This window comes from Salminus brasiliensis, chromosome 3 (assembly GCF_030463535.1).
Source record: "Salminus brasiliensis chromosome 3, fSalBra1.hap2, whole genome shotgun sequence".
Taxonomy (NCBI): domain Eukaryota; kingdom Metazoa; phylum Chordata; class Actinopteri; order Characiformes; family Bryconidae; genus Salminus; species Salminus brasiliensis.
Genome location: NC_132880.1, coordinates 37,134,276 through 37,146,176, shown reverse-complemented (window position 1 = coordinate 37,146,176; position 11,901 = coordinate 37,134,276). Strand labels below are relative to the sequence as shown.

The 11,901-nt window shown below is 41.7% G+C and overlaps 3 protein-coding genes across 5 annotated transcripts; all 3 read left to right on the top strand.

Annotated features, from left to right (window-relative positions):
- Window positions 1-2,383: 2,383 nt before the first annotated feature.
- On the top strand, window positions 2,384-3,184 carry gjb9b (gap junction protein beta 9b). Its single transcript, XM_072674825.1, has one exon. It carries the CDS (start codon window positions 2,384-2,386, stop codon window positions 3,182-3,184), a length of 801 nt encoding a protein of 266 aa, XP_072530926.1.
- A 1,498-nt stretch (window positions 3,185-4,682) lies between these two features.
- Window positions 4,683-9,136, top strand: pef1 (penta-EF-hand domain containing 1). 2 transcript variants are annotated; one of them, XM_072674824.1, is made up of 5 exons: window positions 4,683-4,743; window positions 5,268-5,594; window positions 6,535-6,685; window positions 6,858-7,001; window positions 8,197-9,136. In XM_072674824.1, the coding sequence occupies exons 1-5, from the start codon at window positions 4,726-4,728 to the stop codon at window positions 8,424-8,426; spliced, it is 870 nt and encodes a 289-aa protein (XP_072530925.1). In that variant the 5' UTR covers window positions 4,683-4,725; the 3' UTR covers window positions 8,427-9,136. The 2 variants fall into 2 exon arrangements, with proteins under 2 accessions (XP_072530925.1, XP_072530924.1); XM_072674823.1 differs by having other exon boundaries at window positions 4,684-4,743; window positions 5,268-5,589; window positions 6,530-6,685.
- A 1,158-nt stretch (window positions 9,137-10,294) lies between these two features.
- Window positions 10,295-11,686, top strand: smim12 (small integral membrane protein 12). 2 transcript variants are annotated; one of them, XM_072674821.1, is made up of 2 exons: window positions 10,295-10,379; window positions 10,820-11,686. In XM_072674821.1, exon 2 carries the CDS (start codon window positions 10,856-10,858, stop codon window positions 11,129-11,131), a length of 276 nt encoding a protein of 91 aa, XP_072530922.1. In that variant the 5' UTR covers window positions 10,295-10,379; window positions 10,820-10,855; the 3' UTR covers window positions 11,132-11,686. The 2 variants fall into 2 exon arrangements, with proteins under 2 accessions (XP_072530922.1, XP_072530923.1); XM_072674822.1 differs by having other exon boundaries at window positions 10,304-10,383.
- Window positions 11,687-11,901: the final 215 nt, after the last annotated feature.

Here is an 11,901-nt window from a genome sequence, read left to right as displayed (position 1 = left end):
GACAGATAACAAACAATGAAAACATTAGGTGCTTTTACTTTTACTTTTGCAAAGGCACACAACAAACAATGAATGAGCAGGTGTCCAAATACTTTTTGTTTTCTATATATAGCATATATGTATGAGCCCAGTTCCAACATGAATATGTTTTTTTTTTAACTTTCTATTTACACACAATTTGGGCTTGGTTTCATTTTGACTCCAAATCCGATCTTGCCGTTGACAAGTTTTTTTTTTTTTTTTTACCAGGTTGTCAAACAGGCTGTGGGAGCGTCCACCCACCTGTCCCGTTCAGGAAGCTTTGATAGATCTAGTTAGCCTGCGTCAAGAACAAAAGCAAGAGATTTGTGGATGTGTCCTCATCATGTTCTCTTTCAGAAAGTAATGAAGGTAAGATTTTCATATTTCAAGATTTGTAAAATGAGTAGAATTTCAAATGCCTTGTTTTTAGGTGTGCTAGGTGATATAGTGTTAACCTGTTGGACTTGCTGCTGTAGTGTGATACGTTGAGCGTGAGAGGAGAAGACTGTTAACAGCCCCCTAGCCTCTGAAGGACTCATGTTGAGATGCTATTGAGAAGAAGGAGCAGTTAAAGGACAAAAAGTACATTTTTTTAAATGTTGTTTTTTAGTAATGTGACTGAGAACACCACTCAGAACCGAATAGGTGGAGTCTCGACTTGAGATGAGCAATAGAGATTAAATGACAAGATCATTAAGAAAACATTTTCTTTGTCTGAAGCAGCGTCAAAACAAGGCCTCTCAGCTTGCAAGTCCAGACTGGCATTTGCGCTTCGCACAGAATGCCACACTCGTCTCCGCCGGCATTCTAAGAAGGTGTTTTTCTCCCCCTGCTTTCAGACACTGTGAGGTAAATACCACTTTAAATAGTTACCCAAAGTTACTTCACTGGAAATTGCTGAGCACATAATGTCCTGCCGCACGCTAATAGACGCTCAAATGGAGACAGAGTCACCCTTGTGAATACTGAGCGTAGACCTGTTGTCAGGCACAAACAAGGCACAAACAAGGAGAAACCGATCCTCCCTTCCATCCATCCTTTCTGGTAAAGCAGAGCCAGCTCCATCCCAGCCTCTGGGAAATCATCTGACAATGCGAGGCAGAGACAGCGAAACAGAAATCTAGAAGATTCGGAACTTGAGATGCAGCCCACTTCGACTTTGAGAAACATTTTAATTGGATCCAGTATCCTTGATGTGTGTCATGAAAAATAAATAAATAAAAACAAAATAAAAGGAAGAAATGCTAGTGTCCTTAAAAAACAGAAAGGCAGAGGAGTAACACTTTTATTTTTATTTTACCTGAACCAGTTTTTAGCATGGCTTTTTAGCATTGTTGACATACAATCATAAGACATTAAGTCAACAACAACATATTATAACATTATAAATATATATTTCACTCTATTTCTCTACATGGACTACATAATAAATAAATAAATAAATAAATAAATAAATACATTAGTTACAAATTAACTAATGAGCTAATGAGATTCAGCTGATTGAACAAAATCAGGATTGAATGCAGCCTTGTTTAATGTCCTCACTCACTCATATTACCTGTTTACTCATTTTACTCAGTTTACCATTAAAGCGATGTCGTTTTTAGACCTACATTATGCCATGATCAAAAGAAAAGGCTGAGAAAAGCAGTTGAAAGGGTTAAAAAAAAAAATTTTATGCTTAAGGAGCTTCAGCAAACTGTAGAACCATGTACAACATGAGAACCCACAGCATTGCAGCTAGTTAGCTAGATAGATGAACATTATGTCCTAATATTTGTGAACATTCATTCAGCTACCTTAAGTTGCAGACACAGCTGTGCAAATGCACACAAACAGCTTGTCTAGTTCCTGTAGAGAAGTACAGCCAAAAGAATAGGACTCTCTGAATCAGATAAGCATGAACTACTGGCATGAACATACTTAATGCCAGGCATGGGCTACAGGGGGTATGAAGTCCTCAGGATTTCTCAGGAATAATGGTGCTCCATCCAATAACACAGAATGAGCAGGTGTACCTATACTTTTAACCATATATTGTAGCTAGATAGATAGGTAGGTTTTGTTAAGTAAATATACACAAATGCTGTGTGTGGACAGAAGAGAAAGACATAAAAAATAAATGCAGAGGAAAATGACTTATTTTTTTCTTTTTTAAATAATGAGAAAAAGGTCATAGGATATCTAAAAATTACTGTGGTTAACTTTCAACTCCCCAGGATTAAAACAAATGATTCATAGTTTTAGTGTCATTCACAGAATTGTCAGACAAGTTTATCATGAAATAATTATCATAATAACATTGTGTAATGCAATTACATTTAGGCTAACTGTGATCTTGCCTTCTGTAGGAGCTGCCAAAATGAATTGGACAAGCCTGGAGGTCCTGCTCGGGGGAGTGAGCCAATACTCTACCGTTTTTGGCCGCGTCTGGCTCTCTGTGGTCTTCGTCTTCCGTTTTCTGGTGTTTGTGGTGGCTGCGCAGCCAGTGTGGGGGGACGAGGCAAAAGACTTTCTGTGCAACACGGCCCAACCAGGCTGCACAACCGTGTGCTACGATAAAATTTTCCCCATCTCCCATGTCCGACTTTGGGCCCTGCAGCTTATCTTGGTAACCTGCCCGTCTCTCCTGGTGGTGGCCCATGTGAAGTTTAGAGAACAGAAGAATGAAAAGTACCTTGCCTTACATAAAGAGGGCAAGTCCCTGTATGCCCACCCTGGCAGGAAGCGTGGGGGTCTTTGGTACACCTACGTGATCAGTCTGATATTTAAGGCAGCATTTGACAGTGCCTTCCTCTATATACTCTACTACATTTACGGATATGACATGCCCAGGCTGTCAAAGTGCAGTCTAGCTCCTTGTCCCAATACGGTGGACTGCTACATCTCCCGTCCGACTGAAAAGAAGATCTTCACTATCTTTATGGTGGTGACCTCTTCTTTGTGCATTCTCATGTGTTTGTTTGAGATGATCTACTTGGTGTGCAAGCGTGGACACAAGATCTACCGTCAGCACACGGAGCGAGAGCGCATTTATTCTGCTGGGCAGCATGAGATGAATGTTATTCCTCCTTCTAGATATATTAGAGTGGACCCCACTGCTTCATCCACTCAGAACCTCAACAACTTCAAGAAAGAGGAGGCCGCTACTGAAATAAAGTAGTGTCACTGATGACATCTGAATCTTCTGATCCTTTTTACCATGACAGACAATTAAGAATTAAGAATTATGAAGTGAATTAAAGACAATGCTTTCCAGGTGTATGAAGTAGTACACATATAATGCAAAGAAGGCCTCATTACAGGTTTGTGTGACTGTCTCTCAAGGGATTTCTCTGATTAAGGAATCACCGCATGTTGGCTAGAACCCCTGTAGTAGTCTCTGCTGTGCTGTTATGTAAATGTATTCTATACATAAAAAAGAGCTTCATCATTTTTTTTGTTACATAAAATCTTCCATGTAGCCGACCTCAGAATGTGAGCTAATGGAGCCTGCCTTGTGCTAAAGGTAGCTACTGCCCCCTGGTGCACACACTTTTTTTTTTTTTTTCAGAAGCTTGGAATACCCTTGGATCTGGGCTGGGTTTTTACAAAGTCAGATTTCCCTGCTTAGCCAGGTAACCTAAGTCTGAAGTTCGGTCTGTGCAATAGGAACGGACACGGTCAGACCAATCAAAGTCCCTTAAAGATGCATAAAACAAAACTTCTGTGACATTTTTTATGATCATGTTTTATGTCCTCATCCAGACTATGATCGATGGCTGTATATAGAGTTTTATACCGCTGCTGTCCAATCAAAAGAATCTTCATTTTTATTTTTTTTCTATTGTTTGAACCCTGTAGCTGCACGTTGCGTAAATAACTCTGGATGAATAGACCAATATAAATGCTCAAAATTACTTGAAATAAACATTTTTGCCTACTCCTGTAAAATTACCATTTTTTATTTATATAATAGATATATATTTCAGAACTGTATTTCTGTGCATGTATATTAAAAATGTTTTTGCTCATTATTTTTGTGTGATGTCACCTTATTGAGAATGCCTACCCTATACTTAGTCTTATGCTACAGTAATACTCCAGTAATCTTTCAGTAAATTGGAATAATTTGGCTGTTATACTTTTTACAGTAGGTTACTCCAGGAATGCAGTATGGAGGTGTAGATTTTTAGAGAAGTGTTTATTTTATATTATATCACTGTTCTTAATCACATTTATTTTAAATCCCTGTAATTATTTATATTATATTATAAAAAGGAATAAACAAACATATATGTCCAAATACGAACATCACATTTACTATCTTCTAAACCTTTATTCCCTACTCAATTTTACACAATTTTAGTGTTTACCCTGCTTCCAACACATCTGAGCCAGCTAAGCAGCTAATTAACAAGCCAATCCTGAGTTGACGGTGGGTTTTTTTAATTGCAGGAAATCCTAACGTTTGCAGGACAGGGGTGGTCTTCCTGGAGCAGGGTTGGGAACCCCTGCGCTAAACTGATGAATACAGTCTCTGCTTGTCTAGTGAGCATGACTCACGGTGTAGAACGTCAGCAACTTTCCATTATTTTAACCAATCAGAGGAGAGAAGTGCGGTGCAGTGCTTGACAAACAGTGAAACCGACCAATCCGGAGGGAGAGAGGGACGGGCTGAAGCCACTCAGTCGAAGGCACGCTGGCCGAAGTTCTCCCAACGATATGAGTTTCTACGGACAGGTAGATGGGTTCCGGGTTGTTTATATGGTTGTTTATGATTTCTTTAGTAGTTTTACGGCCTGTTTACGTTTACTTTTCATTCCACCAGAGACAGATAAACGCATGTATAACGAGAACGTTGTGCGGAGACCTAAACTAAACTTAAGCCAGGCAGTTTAGACAGTTAGCACTAGCTAGCTAGCGTGTGCTAATGTAGCAAGACATGCCCTGAAATGTAAGGAAACGATAGACTGTGTTATTTATGCCACTCTGATGATGTCGTGTTTAAAAACCAGTGTATAATGATGTTCATTTTTCTTCAAACATTAGTCTGCTTGATTATTGCTGCTTTTTCCCCCTTACATCAGTTTATATAGCAGCAACTAACGTAGCTCACCCTGCCCATAACCCTGTTTACATTTGAGAGGGAAAGCCAGCTTAAGACTTCCTGCTGCTTAGACCACGCATTTCTGTCTAATTGGTGATGGTGTTTTGTAAGCCACATGTACACGACACTACATGATTTTCTCTCTTCGTATTGCCAGAGATATCCAGGACCAGGGAGTAACCCTCCCCATCAACATCCAGGAGCCCCATATGGAGGTGGTGTACCTCCAGGTGGTCCTGCTGGAGGGCCCTATGGAGGTCCACCTGCAGGGTCCCGGTATGGTGGGGGCCCAGGTGGACAGTATGGCGGTGCCCCAGGAGCACCCTATGGAGCATATGGCCCACCTGGTTCGGGTGGACATTTTGGGCCAGGAGCCGGTGGTGCGCCTGGAGCACCTTATGGAGGGGGGCAGGCCCCAGGTGGTCCCTACGGAGGTTATGGACAGCCTCATGGAGGACCATATGGCCAGCAGATTCCAGGCAAGCTTTTTAGCTGTTGAGAGAAATCGCAATTGTGTTGAAGCTTAGTTCCCATGTAACAGAAATTCACCCGAGTCATAAATCGGGTATTCAGGGTTGTGTATTGGCATGTCATGTTTTATTTTTCTGAACATAAAGTCACATTTTCTCACTCTGCCGTTATGATCACACCGTTCTGGTCCTTGATCTGTCTTCCAATTTTTTCCCCACTTGTTAACCGCCATGGCAGACAGCAGATCCAGTCTGATCTGGCTGATGATGTCTGTGTGCGCGTCAAGGTTATGGGCACAAAATAACGCTCGCTGCCGCAGCCTCTCCATCATGTTTGCAGTGGCCGAGGGATGCGCACAAAACGCGGAAAACAGGAATTTATGAAGGTGCTGCAGACAAGGTCCTTCATCCCCCTTTACTGCAGCTGTGTCATCTGCCCCTCACTGAATGACTGATGACTGACTGCAGTCCAGAATCCTGGCAGCTGCAGCGTATAAAGATCTGGTTCAGGTTGTGCCTGTAGCGGAATTAGAGTGATGGGCATGATAATGCTGTGTGACTGCGTGCGAGAGAGTGTTTTTTTTTTTTTGTACAGTGCGGAGTGTGTAATATTGTGTCCTATGGGGCTTGAGTCACAGGATGGCTCTTAAACACAATCATTATCCTTTCCCAGGGGGACACAGCCCATCTGGGTTCGTCCAAAACTGACACGTCTGAGTCCCTCTTGGGGCCAGAATATGACATGGGCACAGACCATCACTTCACTGACAACTGAGTGTTTCATTTTGTTTAGCACCGCCACACACTCTTATTAGTCTAACCAGGTGTTGCTCTCAGAGTGTCTGCAATGTTTTAGAATATAAAGAAAATATATAAGGAATCTGCTGTGGTACTGTTAGAGTTTTTAGAGCTGTATGAAATTTCATCCAGAATGATTTCGGCTTTCCAGGTAACATCCCACCAGGAGTTAACCCGGAGGCCTTTCAGTGGTTTCAGACCGTTGACTCAGACCACAGTGGCTACATCAACCTTAAGGAACTGAAGCAGGCCCTTCTCAACTCCAACAACTCTGCCTTCAATGATGAGACCTGCCTGATGATGCTCAGTCAGTAGTTCGCCTATTATTTGTCCACAGTCAAATTCTCATTCTCGCTCTCTGACAGAGCATTTCCATTACTGAATTGATGCATTTATAGGCAGATAAGCGACTCATGTCTATTTTGAATGTAAAATTCTGGGTGTGGGAAAGTCATTAATTCTAAATCATTTTTCTACAGATATGTTTGACAAGACCAAGTCTGGCCGCATGGATGTATTTGGCTTCTCGGCTCTCTGGATGTTCTTGCAGCAGTGGCGAGCACTATTCAACCAGTTTGACAGAGACCGTTCAGGTTCCATCAACAGCAATGAGATGCACCAAGGTGAAGATTTTCCTAATTTTTCTCAAAATTTAATCATTGATAATTCCCACCCACCATCAAAAGGTTGCATGGTAGATTTAAGATGTCTTAAGATTTAAGACCATTTTTAATATACATAATTTCTTCTCTTGTGCATCCCCTTGGTTTAGTAACAGTGTCAATCATGCCAAGTAAGGTTTACACCAGTTACTTGAGATGTTATTGACCATGTAAGCCCACTTTTCTATGACCTGGGTGTACATTTCTGCTGAGGACAGTGTTTCAGATATGCACAGTAGCCCAGAACTATTACCCAGAAAAGCTTTGTTTGAACACAGATGTACTTGACTTTATTCTTCTACCCCCTAGTACAGAGTCTAGGTAATGCCTGTGTAAGCCTATGTCTGAAAAGAGCAGGTAATTTTCCGGAGAATTCACAGTGGATCATGCCGTGCTATTGCACGTGCTGCAGAGGTGTCGCCCCTTGCCTAAAACGCATGGAACATGAAAAATCTCAGACTGCACGCTGCATGTGTGAAAGGGCAACTCTGGATAATGTCTGGACCTGATTCTCTGGAGTTCATATGTGAAAAACAGCATAAATCAGCACTTTACTTGTTTTCTAAGTGTCCAAATGTTTCATCTCGTCAGTTGAACCAGTTCCACACAAATTTGGATATGTGCATCCTACAGTTGTCATTTCAGAATAGTTAATAGTGTTCTTTATCGATATGCAGCACAAAATTAGGGAAAGACTGGACTAAAAAGGACAGGAATTTGTTACTTCTGACTAATTCTGGTGCAGTCGTTAAGTCAAGGGGACACAGAACCGTGCATTATAAAAGAAATGATGCATGTGATGAAATTTGTCCAGGGAGTTTATGTTGTCTGGGAATATAGGCCCTCTTTCAACCCAGATCTACACTCTCTTTTTGCTGCTGTTTAAAGCCCTAATAAGGCAAGGGTAATGAGAGCAATAGCTCTTATCGAATACATCAGGGGTGCTCTGATTGTTTTCCTGGAGAGTTTAGATCAAAAGAGATCGGCTGTAATATAATATCATCTTGGATTCCCTCCTGCATTATCTGGATCATAAACTTTGTTGGGTGGTAGCACCCCATGGCTATGTTTCTGATTTTATTTTACTTTATTCAGCATTTATTGTTCAGCTACTATGGCCATTATCCCATAATCTGTCAATCTCTCTTTTTTATAGCACTCTCTCAGTTGGGTTATAACCTGAGCCCTCAGTTCATTCAGAGCCTGTTGAGTCGCTTCTGTGTCCGTGGCATGAATAATGCCCTCCAGCTCGATCGCTTCATCCAGGTGTGCACCCAGCTGCAAAGCATGACCCAAGCATTCCGTGAGAAGGACACCGCCATGACTGGCAACATACGCATGAACTACGAGGACTTCCTGTCCAGTGCAGTCACACGGCTCATGTAAAGATTTGCATTAGAATCTCATTTGCATGAGAATCTCTGAGATCAGTGGAAGAGGACCACTGACTGTTGATGCCAAAGGCCCAATTGGCACTGCAGTTGCCACTGTCTAACCCTGTTAACAGTGCCTTCCACTGTTACTTACCTCACTTACCGCACGTGTCTTGTATATTTGCACTGGCCTTAGGTCTAGACAGGTCCGCAGTTATTCGCTTTAAACTGTCTGATTGAACTAATGTAAAGCGCAAGCTACAGAAACAGGCTAACAAATTGCATTTAGCTGTGTAATTAAACTGGGGATGTGCCATAGGTTTATTCTATTAGAATGGTACATGTGGTACCATTTCTTTGGGGTGAAATTGCATTATTTAGTCTCTTGCCATAGTAGAACACCTTTTTATTAACCGCATTATTTTAACTGCACTGGGAAATTACTCTGCTTATAAACTGCTTATATGTAAAACACTTGTGCTAAATTAACCCAGTAATTGTTTGTGGGCAGGGTGCTTATGCATGACCCTGGGCTATTGCAACATTTGCTGATGTCTAAGCAATTTGATGATGGTGTTATTTCTTTTCTATTATTCTTTCATGTCATTGTGAAACCTTTCATCTGTAATGTACGGACCAATATTTTTTTTCTGCTTTGTGCCAAAATATTTATGAAAATGAAGTTTACTTTTTGTCAAATAAAGTTGAGTGCTGATTGGTTTACAGGAGAGGTGGTTCATTTTTTCTGGGTTAATATAATGTATAATATATGTACTCTGGCATTTCTTATGCTGGTTCTTAAACATGGATCCTAATGCAAAATCTGTGAGGATTTTGCTACAGAAGATTATTACGGAGTTGTTCATGTTTTAACTGCAAATTCATTTGTAAGTGTAAGACCTTTTAGACCAGGACTCTTAGTTCTGGTTCTGGAGCACTTCTGCCCTGCACAAACCCAGAGTCAGTATTAATGACATTGTGCTCTGAACATTGTTAAGTATTAGTATTAGTAAATGAGTTGATTTGGGAGTTCTAGATAAGAGAAAGCACAAATGTGTATAGTAGGTTGGGGCCCCCCAGCACTGGGATCTGTTGTTTTTTTTGTTTTGTTTTTTTAAGTTATTGCACCCAACCAAATGTTATGATTAAGATTAAGCACAAAATGAAGAGTTACCACCATTGCAGAATGCAACCTCTGCATTTAACCTGTGACGGTGAACACACACACACAGTGATTAGAGCAGTGAGGACATGCTGGGGAACAGCTAGGGTCTTGTTTAAGGGTGCCTCAGCTGTGGATGCCAGTCCTGGACATCAAACCAGCAACGTTCTGGTCCCAAGCCTTCTTATCTGCGTTTTGGCACAGTGGCCCCCATTTTATTATTATTATTATTATTATTATTATTATGTTAGGAACACACCTGATTCAATAAATAAACTAATTAACAGGCCCTTTCTGAGATAAACTGGGTCTATTGGGATAGGACGTTGGGAATTGGGATTGAGCCAGTGACCTTCTAGTCTCAAGCCTGCTTCTGTGACCTTGAGGCCATGGTTGCATGTATTTATTTATTTATTTATTTATTTATTTTTGTTTTTTGGATAAACTCATACCTGATCTAATAAACAAACTAATCAACAGGCTCTTCCTGAAGTAACCTAGATCTCTTGCACAGTAGAGCTCCACTTCAAGTCTCTACACACCTTTGAACTTCAGTGGGCGCTGTGGTGTTACTGTGGCCTGCTGTACATGCGAAGGACGGGTGTCGTCAGTGCCAACGTCATCGGTGCTGTGGACTGACAGTTGTTTGGACGAATGAGAGAGCGAGACGTTGGAGCGTCACGGGGTTGCGCCAATCAGCGTGGAGAAGGCGGGGCGTGTGAGGAGGAAGGGATTTGAGTGTATGTAATGTAATGTTGCCTGAATGCGGCGTGATGAGAGAGTTATAAACTCCAGCGGCTCCCAGTAGGTAAAAGAGGCAGAGTCCAGTAGAGTAGTGCTTAAAGATATATGGGAAAGCACACGGGCTTAATAATGGCGTTATAGGGTTGTGTTTTTAATGCGTGTGTTTATTGACACTGCTGTCCTTACTGATACAGCGGAGCGAGCAGGTTAGCAACGTGCTATCGTCTCAGTCTACTGAGGCTCGTTTCACATGTTTGCTTACAGACAGGGTCATTTTTAAAGCGAACGAAGGGACGGTGTGTACATGTATAATAAGTCATAATAAATCATGTAACATTTATAATAACGTGCTACTTAAATGCATATAGACAATACTACCTATCTATCTAGCTAACTTGTGAATGCGACCACCTGACTTGTGTATGTCATATTAAAGGAACAGGGGACAGTTAGCTAACTGTTGGCCATAATAATGAATTCTCACCTTTTTCTTTTTTTAGGGCATATTTGAGTTTTTTGGGGTTCAGTGTGCAGCCATGTGGCCGGTGTTGTGGACTGCCATGCGCACCTATGCGCCCTACGTGACCTTCCCTGTGGCCTTCGTGGTGGGTGCAGTGGGATATCACCTGGAGTGGTTCATCCGAGGAACCCCCAAAGCCCCCGGAGAAGAGAGAGGCATCGCAGAGCTGCGAGAGGACAGAAAATTGGAGGAACTGGTTGGCCGGGACAGCACACAAGTGCTTAGTCTTAAGGACAAACTGGAGTTCACCCCCAGGGCAGCATTGGAAAGGAACAGACCAGAAAAAAGCTAGCCGAACCACTCCCACCATGTCACATCCTCCTGGCTAATGGTAGGAATGTATGACATCTAAGGGCAAATCCTTGGACATAAACTAGAATGCCCCTGGTTCTACATCACATTTCCACCCACTAGATGGAGACACCCTGTGCTGTAATATTCTTCCCCTTCAGCTGCGGGCACTTGAGTCTTGTGAAAGTGTTTGAAACCTTTTAATTCTTTGTGGTTTAATGTTCAGCCCTATTCCTCAGGCACACGAGCACATGACTCTTTAGCCCAGTTTGAAGAAAACCATCAATGGCTTCTGTATCTACTCTTCCATATATTCTCACAAGACTTGAGTCCAGAAGAAAGGCCTCTTTTGTTTAATCTGTGACATGGGTGAATGTACGAGTGCCCATGGAAGAGAAACGGACCGTGAACAGGATTAGAAAATGGTTGAGGTGACTGGGGTGGGTAAAGAGGTCCAGGAAACTTGAAAAGTGTCTTCATTGTGAACACGCAATGAAAATAGTTATTGAATAAAATTCTATGTCATTGTTCATCACTTCTGCCCAAACTGGGACAAGTCTCACCGGCTCGTTGTTTTGACTTCACATGCATCATTTATCTGTGTATTCTGATGTGTTCACACTGCAGAGACTACGTTCTTGCTGGTTTCATTACTTCCAAAGTGTCTTTTTAAAGCCTAAATGTATTCGTATAGAATATGGATCATATTTGCACAATGTCGTTTTGACAAGAATGCTTGACATATTGTTGTCTTCAGCTGTAGTGGTCCAG

What these genes read in the sequence shown, in the direction of transcription:
- gjb9b (XM_072674825.1), top strand. Translation starts at nt 2,384, where the DNA reads ATGAATTGGACAAGCCTGGAGGTCCTGCTCGGGGGAGTGAGCCAATAC.
- pef1 (XM_072674824.1), top strand. An exon ending in GCCAGCAGATTCCAGGCAAG is followed by an intron (nt 5,595 to 6,534) that starts CTTTTTAGCTGT and finishes TTTCCAGGTAAC; the next exon opens with ATCCCACCAGGAGTTAACCC. An exon ending in CAGCAATGAGATGCACCAAG is followed by an intron (nt 7,002 to 8,196) that starts GTGAAGATTTTC and finishes TCTTTTTTATAG; the next exon opens with CACTCTCTCAGTTGGGTTAT.
- smim12 (XM_072674821.1), top strand. Translation starts at nt 10,856, where the DNA reads ATGTGGCCGGTGTTGTGGACTGCCATGCGCACCTATGCGCCCTACGTG.